This window comes from Pelodiscus sinensis, chromosome 12, assembly GCF_052426305.1.
Source record: "Pelodiscus sinensis isolate ZL-2025 chromosome 12, ASM5242630v1, whole genome shotgun sequence".
Classification (NCBI taxonomy): Eukaryota; Metazoa; Chordata; order Testudines; family Trionychidae; genus Pelodiscus; species Pelodiscus sinensis.
In genome coordinates, this window is record NC_143063.1 from 21,355,150 (window position 1) to 21,369,003 (window position 13,854).

General features: G+C 40.4%; 1 protein-coding gene across 2 annotated transcripts; it reads right to left on the reverse strand.

Moving 5' to 3' along the window:
* Positions 1 to 1,086: 1,086 nt before the first annotated feature.
* On the reverse strand, positions 1,087 to 12,344 carry CNEP1R1 (CTD nuclear envelope phosphatase 1 regulatory subunit 1). Of its 2 annotated transcripts, none has more exons than XM_006121148.5 (6): positions 12,160 to 12,344; positions 9,454 to 9,525; positions 5,568 to 5,641; positions 3,169 to 3,278; positions 3,016 to 3,070; positions 1,087 to 2,439 (listed from the first exon to the last, which is right to left on the reverse strand). In XM_006121148.5, the coding sequence occupies exons 1-6, from the start codon at positions 12,182 to 12,184 to the stop codon at positions 2,398 to 2,400; spliced, it is 378 nt and encodes a 125-aa protein (XP_006121210.1). In that variant the 5' UTR covers positions 12,185 to 12,344; the 3' UTR covers positions 1,087 to 2,397. The 2 variants fall into 2 exon arrangements, with proteins under 2 accessions (XP_006121210.1, XP_006121211.1); XM_006121149.5 differs by lacking the exon at positions 12,160 to 12,344 and adding an exon at positions 11,783 to 11,939.
* Positions 12,345 to 13,854: the final 1,510 nt, after the last annotated feature.

A 13,854-nucleotide genomic window follows, 5' to 3' on the forward strand; every position in this document is an offset into this window, starting at 1 on the left:
GCCACAGATATAGGGATTCCAGGGAAGCTGAATGACCTGTAGGTCATTAGTTTAAATCCACATCCAGCCCAATTTGGAAGATGATATGATGATTCAGGAGCTTACATGATATATGTTCACCAGGAATTGGACATAAGCCCACCATATCAACAAGTAGTCCTATCACATCTATGTCTCTGGCACCTTTGTTAACATCCAAGTACATACTTATATGCTTTGTTGAATCTGGGGCCTTCCTGAAGCCTCAGAGAGGACAGAATCAATGGAGATAGAGACAATACCTGCTATTGTCATGAGAATATACATGGAACAGGATTTAGATACACTAGAGAATTGTTGTAGAGCAGGCATGTCCAAAGTCCGGCCCGCGGGCCAATTGCGGCCCGTGTTCCGGTTTAATACGGCCCCACAGGTAATTTGGCAATATCTATCTTTTATGGCCCCCAACGAATCCATATGTATTGAGATGAATACATTGTAAAATCTCAATTAATGTCAGTTGGTCTAAATCAGTTATAAATATATTTGGACACAACATGTATACTTGGTGTTATGTTCCTGTTCGTATTTTTTGAACTTAAAAGTTGACAGACAACCTTTATTACCAATAATATGTAATGTACTTTACAATGTTCCTGACATATATTTCAGCTTCCTGGATTTTTTTTTCATCTGGCCTTCAGATATGAAAGGCAGAGTGATTTAACACCTGTTTAGATTTGTCATCCATGTGACGAAATGAAAAGTATGCCGTTTGCAATAAACTTTGCATAAAATAGTTAATTTGCATTTAATTTTAATGGTTCAAAGAATGTCAGGTAAAATGGTCGGCCCTCACGCATGTTCACTTCATCAAATCTGGCCCTCTTTGAAAAAAGTTTGGACACCCCTGTTGTAGAAGGACCAGGACTGCTACTTTCTATGCTCTCCCTGTTTCGGAGTCTTCAATATCCAGAATTACAAACATAACATTTCACTCAAAAAAACATAATATCTCCATCATTAGAGTCTTCAGCTATTCATAATTAAAGTACATAACATCTGCATGCCAGTTTACAATACAAAAAAACCAAACATACCACAATATACATATATAAAGTATTTATTTAATGCATGTATTTATGTACAAAATTTACATCAGTTAAAAAGAAAGGACAGAAGTACAAACTTTCTGAAAGAGTTTAGGAGCAAATGATTTTATTGCCTCAAATGAATGAAAATTTAAATACATCAAACTATGCTCATTTAAAGAGGCAGTCTTCCTAGTCTTAAATGTAGTGAGAGATGACTATGCCGGCAATAGCTTTGTTTTAACGCAGATTTATGCTCAATTTAAAAAAAAAATCTGAAAAAGGTAAAAAGGCACCTTGAACACTTAAAATTAAACTGTTATTATAAATATTTCAAGAGCTATTATACTGCATATACATAAGAGCCACATGTAATTTCTCATAACACTTTAGAAATTTGTATTAATTTATTTGTGGCACTGATCATATTTCCTTTATCAAATGATTTTGATACAACATTCAACATTTGCAATACTAGCTTTATAGCCAGATTACCACAGCATAAAAATCCACTCTTAAAATGGTGTGATTATGGAATTCAGATAAAGTACAGAACTTTTATAATAGGAAAGATGTAAATATATTTAAGAGATTTTAAAATGCTAAAAACATTAAAAACAAGTTGTAATTCTGAATTAGATGAAAGCACTGAACTAAGGATAACCACAGAGAAAGTGGCCTAAGTACTGTATGTAGGTAAACATGTGACACTAACGTATTTGCAATATTCTTAAACATAATAAGACTTTCTCCCACCCCACCACAGATTTCTTTTAAGTCTCTCGTTTGCTGATTCAAAAATATTGTAATCAGGAATGAAAAAGACAACTGTAATTAATAAGTATATTAATAAAAATCTGTTGGAATGGCAAATAAGCATCCCTTTAAATACTGGTTAATGAAAACAAGAAATCACAGAACTGTATTACTCTTTGCTTAACATTGGCATTGATTTTCTATTTACAAGAGTCTGCAAAAAACACATTATAAAAAACAAAATGACGTTGGGTTTCCAAGTTTAACTTAGTAACCAATTAACATATTTTACCTGTATGTTTTCCTCTACCTGAACAACATAAGTGACACTAATACTGAAAAAAGAGGTAATCAAAAGTAGCAAAAGCACTGATATCAGGATAGTCAAAAGAGAATTTAGACAAATATGCCCGTCAGTAATATTGCACACTTTCGCTGTCAACTGTGACTAAGACTCTCACTTCTAAGCAACTGCAAATCAGTCCTGTTCAGCTTTTTGGTGCCACACTACCTTGAGAAAAGGTCATTTTTGGTTTCCATGGTAGTAGACAGAGGTGAAAGAAGACTGCCATCATTGAACATGGGGCCTAGGTTTCAAAATTAGCTTTCCAGTCTGCAAAAGAAAAATTTGAAGTTCAAACAAACCCCAAAATTTAACATAACATTCAACTCATAGTCAGGTTATCTGTGTTCATTTGTCATTAGTCTGCAACAACAGGGAGTGAGAACTAAGGGTTTCTATCCAAAGAACCACTAAGTAACTTGTAGTTTCACATTTTGGTCATACATTAGCTTTAAAAAATGTAAATATGTGGTCTTAGACTATCTACCTATAACAGCATAGTATAGGCACTGCACATGTAGCTACACAATGCACCGCTCCCCCCGCTTCCAAGCCTTTACTGCTGTCAAAGCCTTTCCCTACAGCAGGGAAAGCTCCAATATTTGCATATTATTTCACTATTTTTAGCAGCAAAGTATCTCACAGTATAGATGTGGGAAGCACTGCTTAAGCAGCTCATGTAAGTAAGCCAGACCACACACCTAAACATTGCCTTACTCTCTACACAGCTATTAATACTTGTGCAGCAGGGAATGCACTGTCTACTCATGGAGAGCAATTTCCTCCTTTTTTGCATTTATTTCTGCCTTAAACATGCACATGTAGTCAGTGAGACTAGTTACTTACATCATCGCAGGACATATTATACTCTGCCAAGACTGTTCGACATCGTGCTGCTATACTGTGTGGATTTGGTCAAAGGAAAGTTCTAAACATTTAGAGTGGGCTGAAGATACAGTAAGAATTCTCAGCTTTTAATGACAAACTATCAAAGGATACATCGATGGTGCCACCACTCTTTTGTGTATTCCAGCAAAGAACAAGCCTATTAGAGTAATACAACTAATTGTGAAGAATGGATGATTCCACAATGATGTGAAAAAGGACACCTAGGAAAGAAATCAAATTATCTTGAAGAAACACTATTAAAAGAATCCATAACTGAAGGGACATCATCCAGTTAGAGACCAAGCATTTCAAATCTGATGTTTAGGCCACTAGACTTAGCTGGAATGGATCACTTAAAATTCCCTCGTTATTCAGAAGTTACCCCGTGTTTAACACTGCTACTCTTCACAAAAAGGGCTTCTGCCAAAACACCCTCCCTATCAATGTCCTTTCTGCTTTCAGATATTTTGGAAGGTAACAGAGAAAATAGTCTCCCATTTCCTAGGAATGTCCCAATTAGAGAAGCTGCCCTATTAAGTGTTGAGTTAAGAAAAAAAACCCACCAAGTAACATTTTAGTTCTACCCTGGATCATACAGCACCCTTTTAAACTCAGAACCAAATAGCCAGTTAACACATGAAGAAAGATTTTTAAAACTATGAGATTCCCTAGGATATTTTATCTTCATTTTCTGATTTGATAACTTCATTTCTTATTGTAGTAAAACTGTTTGAATCTCTGCAATTAAGTTTCTTTTTTTAGGTTCCATAAGAACAGTCTAAAATTAAAGAGTACTTTTCTGTTACTGACACAGAAAAAAAAATCAATTGTTCATCATTCATTGTGTATTTTTCCTTCCACTTCTGAATAAAATGCTATAGCTCTACCTCAGTTTATTGCTAAAGACGTAAAAATGAAAATAAGTTTAGACTCCTTTACCAATTTTTTCTGCTGGATGGTAAAGCGAACTTCTTATATTCCACACAAAACTCAGAATCCATGTAAAGGTCATTCAACAAATACACCTTCAGATTCAGTTTCATAGATATAATGTAGCAAAAACTCTGCCATCATTTCAGTAAACGCCACAAAATGTTTTGTTTGGGCTGAAATTTACAATATCAAATCTTGGTCTACTCCATCCACACACTTTAGGGGAAAAAAATCAGTTGTGATCATCTCAGATATTCGTATTATACAAAAACGTAAGTGCACAGGTGCTGTATGCAGATCTACAGTGACAAATTTTAAACAGTGTCACTGCTGCACAGAGTTATGTCAAAGAGAAAAGGAAATACAGGTTGGACCTCCTAAATCCAAGACTTTCTCTGGTCTAGCAACATGTTCCTGCACCAGGGAGTCCTGGCTGGGAGCCCAGTGGCAAGCTGGGAGACCTGCTGAGCTGGGAGCCTGGCAGCAGCAGGACTGGGACCAGGGCTGAAGCCCCTGTAGCACAGCAGGATGGAGGCAGTCTGAGCTGCCAGGGCCACAGCAGCATTGCAGCCAGTTAGGGGGAGTGGCTGGGGCCAGCAGTGGGGAAGGGCAGTGAGCTGGGAAAGACCAGTAACTGGGGACCACACCTGGTCTGGCCAATTACCTTATTTGGGATAAGGATGTTAAGGACTAGTCGACATAGTCGAATCAGCTAGTCACTTCACCCCCTTCTGTCAAAGGCAGCAGAGGCAGTACTTCAAAGTAGCAGCACCGCACAGGCTCCGTGCGGTACTGCCGCTTTGAAACCTGTGGCAGCATTTCAAAGAGACAGCGCTGCACAGCTGATACCAGGCTCCATGTGGGGGCTACCTAGCTGACACCGGGCTCCGTGTGGCATTTCTGTGAAACCCAGAGTCGGCGGGGGAGTCCTCAGCAGATCCCGGGCTTCATGCAGGCATTTCCGCATTGAAATGCAGACAAGCCCCTGCTAGGGCTCTTGTACATCTCAAAGAAGGAATGTGGAAGTACCTATTGACTAGTCAATGGAAATTCCATCGATTACTCGACTAGTAAATTAATCAATATTTAACATCCTTAATTTGGGACCCCGAGGGTGCTAGACCAAAGAGGTCCAACCTGTACTTCTAAAGTGCAGAGGTATGTAAGGAGAAAAAAAAAATTTCAGGACCAATTAGCTTGCTAGTGTCCTCACAAGTTCAATTTTCTTGATCATCAATCAGTTTAGTTGAAGGTGGCCTCAGCATATTATGCTCTATAGATAGAGAAAACAAAGTTATTCTTCTGGGGAAATCACCCTTACTCAGCACAGCTGTGGAATGCCTCAAATATTCTTAGTTGCCCCTTCAAATCCAAGTCTAATCCTTGTGATGTAAATGATCCTCTGAATTTGCTCTTAGTCACTAATGTCTTGATTCAATCAGTTAGGTAAATAACTCTGCTATTAGCTTTTTCACTCTTCAAGGCAGTCCACAACTCCCAACTACATACATTTGGTTTTTATTATCTAGGTCACATATTATGAGAATTTAGTATTTCAACCTTAAAATGTAACTTACCTTCTGTGTCTCAGGATCTATTAACCAGTTCCAAGCACCAGTAGCTGTGCAGACTGATACCACTATAAGAATCACTGATGGAAAACAGAAGTCATAAACACAGCTGGTTCATACTCATGAGAAAATACTCAATGTCTCATGAAAAGCCTTGAAAGAGAGATTACATTCTATTTTGTTTCACCTCCAGATTTTTTACTACAATGGCTGAAGAAATGCAAGATTTCTTTGAAGAGTTTTACTTCCATATCATGTTGGTTTCTTATCTTGACTTCCACCTTTCTATTTAAGTCCAAGTGGAAGGAGGTAAAAAAAAGTTTTATTGTTTAAAAAAAATGCAATACAGTAGACTTTCAATAATCCAGAACCTATGGGACCTAGGTGGTGCCAGATTATCAGATGTGCCGGATATTAGCTGGTTATTTTTATTTATATACACACACACACACACACACACACACACACACACACACACACACACACACACACTATACATTATATAATGTATATAAAGTGTTCTTAACCCTTTTTATTGTACATACTATATACAGTAATGTTTTAGGTGTTTTTAAGCCTTTTTTTTTTTACCCTTTTTGCTCAGTTCAGCTGCTGCGGCTGTTATCGTGTTACTCATTTTTTGCCGAAGCTCACTCACTAGGCTCTTGCCATTTTGATGCCGGACTATCAGGAGTGCCGGACTATTGGAGTTTTACTGTACTTTGAAAATTCTATAAGCTTCCTAAGGAACAACTTTCATGCGGGGGGGGGGGGGGGGGAATAGCTCAGTGGTTTGAATATTGGCCTGCTAAACCCAGGATTGTGAGTTTAGTCCTCGAGAGGGCCACTTAAGGATTTGGGGCACTGATTTATAAAATTGAGGAATAGTACAGAATTAGCTCTAAGCAATATGCTAAAACAACAAAACCAAACAACACACATTACTCTGCAGTAAAGGCCAACACCACTAAGGTTCCAGTCCTGCAAGCTGCTCTGTACATAGAGGCAGGCAGTGTTGCCAACTCTTGTAGTTTTACTGCAAGTGTAGCAATATTTTGTACTTTTCTTAAAGCTCCCGCTCCAGGAGACAAGTAATTATGCAACAATCTTAAAAGTTTAAGTTTGATTTCAAGCCCTCTGCTCACAACTGTGGATAAAAGCCTGTAAGATGTGAACCATGCACCCTCTAAAGGTTCAAACCCCATTGCTTGTAAAGCAGACTTGTGATACCTTAATTTTGGGGGTCAGAGAATACTAATAAATAAAAATAGTCCAAGTAAGGGCTGGATTTGACACATTCTAAAGGGACAGAAAAAAAGCTCTGCCTTATAAAAATAAAAGTTATTTCTCCAATTTACACAGAAAGATAATAAAGATCTAACCACATCAATAACAGTTTCCCAGGAATAAAGTAATTATTATATAGATAACAGAATTATGAAGTCAATAGACGCCACAGCCAATTTTAATTTAAAACTTCTTCATGAGTGTGCCTTAAGTCAGTAAAACTTTAGTCTGGTTGTATAAATAACTGAACAGGTTTGGAAGAGACAGTTGGAAAGTGAACACAACCATTAAAATAATCAATTATAGAACCAATGAACTTAAAATTTATTGGGTTTTAGGGAAACCCTGAAAAACATAATAAGGGATGGGAGTATGTCATCGATAACCATGTTGTTTTACGTTATCATGAAAACACAGTCCAACTTAGAAACCAAACCCCTCTATTCAGCCACAAAATAGATACAAGACTGAAAAAAGGCAGTTCAGACTAAGGATGTAAAATTCAGTTTAAAATGTTAACCGGCCCACCACATCACGCCATGGGCAGTGGGCTGCTGGAGTATACCCTTCCTGTGGCGTGGTGGGCCCTGATGGGCTAGAGCAACCCCCTGCTCATAACACAAAGAGCTGTTCTGGTCGAGCAGGCACCAGTTAACTGGTTACCCTGGTAAGCATGCCAGGAAAGCAATGTTTCCCCTTTGCATTCCCAGTTCAGGCTTCAACTACATCTACACTAGACAGCTCACAGTGGCACAGCTGTACCTATGCAGCTGTGCTCCTATAAGATCTCATGTACATACTCTAGCCTTACGAAAGAGCTCTGCCAGTGACAAATCAAACCAAACAATAATTATGTTGGCGGGAGCTCGCCTGCTGAAAAGCACATATATTGCTAACACACATGCCAGCAAAACTTCTGTCACTCATGGGGGGTGAGTGACAGAAGCAGTAGCATAGAGATGGCCTTAATCACAAAGCCTCAGTGTGTCATGAAGAGTTCCTTTTAAAAAGCTGAATTCAGTCTTCAAAGCCCATTCAATCCTTGCCCTCTTTGCTAAAGCTGCTTACAAAATCGTCCTCCTTCTGATTATACTTCTAGCTGTGTTGTTTTTGCCAATACAAGTTGAACCTCTCGAGTCCAGCGCTCTCTGGGCCAAGAACATCCATGATCTGGAATGATTTTAGTTAGCTGGATGTCCACTTATGAATGTGGCCAAATTTCCTGTGATCCTATAAAATTTGTTTACAAGACACCAGTCCTGGTTCTCAGTATTCTGTGCTATGATTTAGCTCTAATTTATCCCTAAATATCTTCTAGGAGCCCAGTAAGCAGTGGAGGTGTTGGTAATACAGCCAGATAATATTGACCTCCTATGGTTCAGCAAAGTCTCTGGTTTAGCAACAGTCAGGTCCTCAGGTAGATAGACTTAACAAGAGAGGTCAGCCTATATCTACTTTTAAATAGAAACTGTACAAATGCTTTTAGCATTTTCTGCACATAATATAGATGCAATAGCATTAAACCATTATTTTACTGTTACTATTGTGATGAATAGGAGTGCTGTCCTTTTCTAACCATCCCAGCATTCAGTAACTAAAGGATTAAACCCACATAGCTAGAAAGTGTTGTCAGGGACGCAGGAGAACCAATAGGAAGCAAGTGTTGAGATTTGAATTGAAAGGGAATCTGCTTTCTGTTTTTCTTTGTCTGAGTTTAAGCCAGGAGCTGGGGGGGAAGAATTAAAATTGGCAGGGGCACCCCATTCCCAGAAAGAGAATACCCCCAATTGTAGAAATGGACTGGTCTTTGGAAGTATGGATACATACTCGAGTAGACAGGGAATGTTTATTTAGATGCTATCAGGTTATTTATTTTGTTGTTTGGTTAAATTTATCTGGGTTAAGACCATGTGCCCCCCTAAACACCATAACTTTAAAGCTGAATCCCAGAGAAGAAATTCTTTATGCTTCACTGTTTTCTCAGTTGCTCCATAACACCTAGAAACCAAGTATGCTTTACCAAGTGTATCTTTTGTTTTGTTAATAAAAATCGTTTCTTTTTTAAGGCTATGATCACATTATTGTGTCCTGGAAGGCAATAGGAGTTCTGTGTATGCATGCCTAAGACTGAGAGGTCAGCTATCTGAGATTACCATTTGTTTTTTCAAGCTCTCGTGTTAAAAGAGCTTGGGGTACCCCTCTGGAAGAAGTTCCCCAGAGATTTCTTCCTGGGTTCAAGAAGAAAGGAGTTTTTTCACACTTGGGTGGTGGCAGCAACCCTTCCAAGGTCCGGGAATCTATGACCTTTGGGAGTTTTTTTAAGCAGAAGCGTATAGAGGCAAGGTATTTTTAAGGTCACTCACGGGATTCCCAGCTTTTGCATTTGAAGCGCCAGAACGGGGAACAGCCTTGACCACTGTCTGTATGTGTTATCTTCAAATATTTAAGAGACTTTTAGGCTCATAAACAAATTACGTACAATGAGATTTTCAAAGCACCGATTTGTTTTTGTGAACACAATTAATCTATAGGGATAAATAGGGGTAAATGCCAACTAACATATTAAAGAGTCAGTCCAACTTCTCCTTTAAAATATTAAGCTTACTTCTCCAACGTCCAGTAGCTGGTTGCAAACATGCAATATATTCAGTAAGTCTTCTTTCAAAAGCCTTGAGGTCTGAGGAAGAGAGAGAGAGAGAGAGAGCAATCTAGTAAGTCGTCCATCTATTAGATGAACTTTTAATAGTTAATGCTTCAGATTCTATTATATTACTTATGCCATGTGTAGTTTAGTCTCAACTTGCAGAGGAAAGCTGTAATAAATCATCAAAAATCACTTGCATCTAAGATTAAGCTAAATGGATTGAAAGATGTATAGCACTGTATCTCAGCACATTAGATAGATATGGGGCTTTTACATATATGGAATCCGGTCACGTATATTACTTCTTGGTAGAGGGCTTAATTAAAAAGTATGGTAAGCTTTAAAGCTAACCATACTTTTTAATTAAGCCCTCTACCAAAAGGTAATGTATGTGACAGGCATCTCCATATATCTAAAAGCCCCATATCTATCTATCTATCAATATCGATATGAAAGTGAATAGAATGATTTGATAAAGTATCCCTTTGTAAGTCCAAATGCAAGCCATTAATATTAATGGATTAAAATACTCTAAAACAAATATTGCAGGGGAGGGATAGCTCAGTGGTTTGAGCATTGGCCTGCTAAACCCAGGGTTGTGAGTTCAATCCTTGCGGAGGCCATTTAGGGATTTGGGGCAAAAATTCATCAGGGATGGTACTTGGTCCTGCAGAGAAGGCAGGGGACTGGACGCAATGACCTTTCAAGGTCCCTTCCAGTTCTAGGAGATAGACAATCTCCATTATTATCTGTGGTAATTAAAATAGAGATTGGTGTTTTGGGATTAGAATATGATCACCGTAACGCTACAGAAATTCTTAGGTCATTTGGAATCATTTAAGATTTTTACACTCCTTACAGTTCCAATAACCTATTTTTTTAACATGTCGATCATGTTTACAATACAATCACAAATTGTCAACTTTTTTAGAATCTGATTAATGAAGTAGCATGTTTGGCTTTGCAACATTGTTTAACATGGAGAAGTCTACTTTCGAAATATTTTCAGATTTTGAAAAATGTCAACTACTCATTTTAACTTCTGGGAAGATTTCCTTTTGAACCAGACAAGCTCTGGGCCTTAAACTATCCATTATCATACAATGTGAAGTTTGACTTATTAATAAAAATTTCAAACTGGCTCCAAGTGACAACCACTATTCTTGAAAATAATTTAATATTATATTAGCATCTCAAGCTCTAATAAAGGTATCAATTCCAAAAAATACAAGCAATATACTTTTATTAAAATATATAACTGTTACTGAAGTGTGTACTTAATCTAAAATATATGCAAAGATTATTTCAATGTTCCCTGTGGGAACAAATGTAACTATTAATCAATAGAAAACTTTTAAAAAAATAAAGTACATACAAAAAAAGGCTTGCACTACAATTTAAGTTTCAATACTCAAATTATCAAGAAAATTAAAAAAAGATGGTCTTGGTGTTAAAAATAGTGTCCCCACATTCTAACTAAAGAGACAATTTTGATGGATATGGAGATAATTATCTCTTTGATTAGAACTTGTAAACAATTTATTGGAACACTAATTTTACATTGCCTATATTATACACACTACACACAGAGTAAGTGTTGACAGTCAAGTCAGTATTACATATTTTCTAATATTTCTGGCAATATATCTACATTTGTTTAGATTAGTAAATGCTGTATTTAGAAGTACTGGTATGTCATCAAAATACTCTGTTGTATTGATTTTTTGCAGAAAGAAAACAGCTGTAAGTTACTTCTAATAGCCTTCACTACAACGCTATACCAAAATGTAAAACAATACGTTTCATAGATCTGTTTCAACAAACAAGAACATAATTTTTCAGTTAATTAGTGCCTCTTAAAGTATTTTAGATATAGAATATAACTAAAGAATTGCAGCTGTGTTGGATACATGGCTTACATTTTAAAAGGACAGGAATGAGTACATATTGTGTGACAGGTTTCCAACTTGTACAGCAAGTCTCCTACCAAGGCAGAAATAAGAAATTTAACAGGCCACACTATACAACTCAACCAAAGAAAGGTGACCCAAAAAAAGAAGTTTTGTAGACTACTCGAGAGCTTTTTGGTCTCTTCTCGGTGGAGAAAAATGATACGCACGTTCTCATTCAAATCACTTAACTTAATGAACAGACAGAACTGGGTTTGCCTTTGAAACCGAATCCGTTCTCTCGCTATTCCAAGCACCGCTAGCAGAACAGCAGCTTGCCCCTCCCTCCACCAAGGGGAGCGAACTAAACTCTCAACCACTCGCAAAACTGCTTGACTCACCAGCCTCCGGCCTTTGAGCCATCCCCCCAGCACGGGGGCTCGGGATCCAGGGCCCTTGTCCTGCGACAGGTCTGCACAACGCACCGCAGCCCCCCTCCCCCGCCGGTCTGGGGCGTCCCTCACTCCCCTTCCCCCCACCGCCCCACTTCGGAGGCTCTGCTGTCACAGTGCCACTCAGCGGAGAACGCCCCTCCCAACTGCCCCTCCCTTCCTCGCCGCCAGCTGCCATTGGCCACCGCCGCGCTCCCGGGCAGCGTCCTTTGACGCCTCCAGCTGAACCCAGCCCCTAGGCCGGAGTGACAGATCCGGGGCGCGGGAGCCGCACACACAAGCCCCCTCCTGCCCCCGGCCTCCCCCGGAACAGGGCCCCCAATTACCTTCTGCCTGCTCCAGCGAATTCATGGCGGGCAGGGGAGGGAGGGCACCACGCACAGCCGCCGCCCCCTCCTCAGCGCCTCGGAGCCGGTCGCATCACAGACCCGGGGCGACACCGGCTCCTGGTCCCATCTCTCCACCCCTTCCGCAGTCCTCCGCGCCTCCAACAACCTTGCACTCCATTGGACAATGTCTCCGGCTCGCACGCTGCCTCAGCAAACCCCTTCCTCATTGGCTGGGGAGGGAAGGGGCGTGGCTTCAGGTGGGACGAGCCCAGGAAAGGGGCGGGAGAATAGAGTGCGTGCGTGCGGCGAACTTTGGGGCTAGTCTCCTATGTTTGCAGCCGGGAGTGCATGGCTCTGCGTGCGCACAATTAGAGCGACAAGAGGCCTGATTCAAAGGCAATGGAATCAATGAGCAGCTTCCTTTGAGGTGCCTGCCTGGGTTTCTTGCAGCACAGGCCAGGGGCAATTCTACAGTTACTCCCTTAAGAACGTGTGCAAGATACTTGCCCCTTTCAATAATTTCCATCTTTCATGTTAAAGACGAAATTCCTGCATTGGGTTGTGGGGGGCAAAGAAATTGTAAACCAAATAATATTTATGAATTGTTAATCTAAATAAATTACATCCAGATCAACAGTTCTGGGATGTGTAACATAAAAAGCCAGAAAAACAACTGCTTGGCTTGGAGAATGCAGTGGAAAAGAAATGAGACACATTTTCTCTCAGTTCTTTGCCACAGTATTTAGTATCTGTATGTATCTCTTATGTCTATGGGAGCAGAGGCACAGGAAGTAGGGATGTTTAAAAAATATATTTTTGTAAATGTGTAACTGCTGAATTTTTTAGTTGTTACATATTCACAGCAGCAGGGCAGATGGGAGTGCTCACTTGCAGGAGCTGGCTTTTAAAGCTGGCTCCTCAGGAGCACTGGCTCCTGCCTGCCTCCCCTCACTCCCCATGCTGCTTCCTCTGGGAGTGGTATGCACAGGAAGCTGACTTCCTGCGTGTACTGACTGCCTCCTCACCCCTCACATTACTGCCTCTCTATCAGAGGCAGAAATGGGAGAGGGACAGGTGGCTCCATGGGAACCAGTGCTTGTGGGGAGTCAATTTTTAAGTCAACTCCCCTTGAGAACCAGCTCCGCCTACCTTTCCATGCTGCTGCCTACACAGAGAGCCGGCTCAAAAGCTGGTTCCTATCTGCGCTCCCAGGCTGCTGCTTCTGAAACGTAAGCAGCAGTGTGGGTTTGAGAGTAGTTGGCTCAGTGGGAGCCACTGCACGTGGAGAACTGGCTTTGAAGCTGGCTCCCTGCATCTACCAGTTCCCACTTCCCCAGCCCCTCAGCTGGGGAGGGGGGGGGGGCAGTTGGTGACGTAGGAGCCAGCACATGCTGGGAGCTGGCTTAAAAGCTGTTTCCCCAGGAGCATCGGCTCCTGCCTCCCCCACCTTGCTGCTTCTGTCCAATGAGCCCAAGCTTATTGGTTAATAGTGTTAACAGGAACACCCTAACATCCGTAACTGGAAATAGGGGTGCAGGGGGTGCTGCAGCATCTCTAGGTTTTAGATATCCCAGCCATATGCTGTTGTGCAGAGACCCAGGCACTGGGCCCACTGTTTTCCAGACACTCTGCTTCCAGCCTTGACTCCCTCTTGGCTTTTGTCCCCATGTGCAGGGTCCAGGCCACTGACCC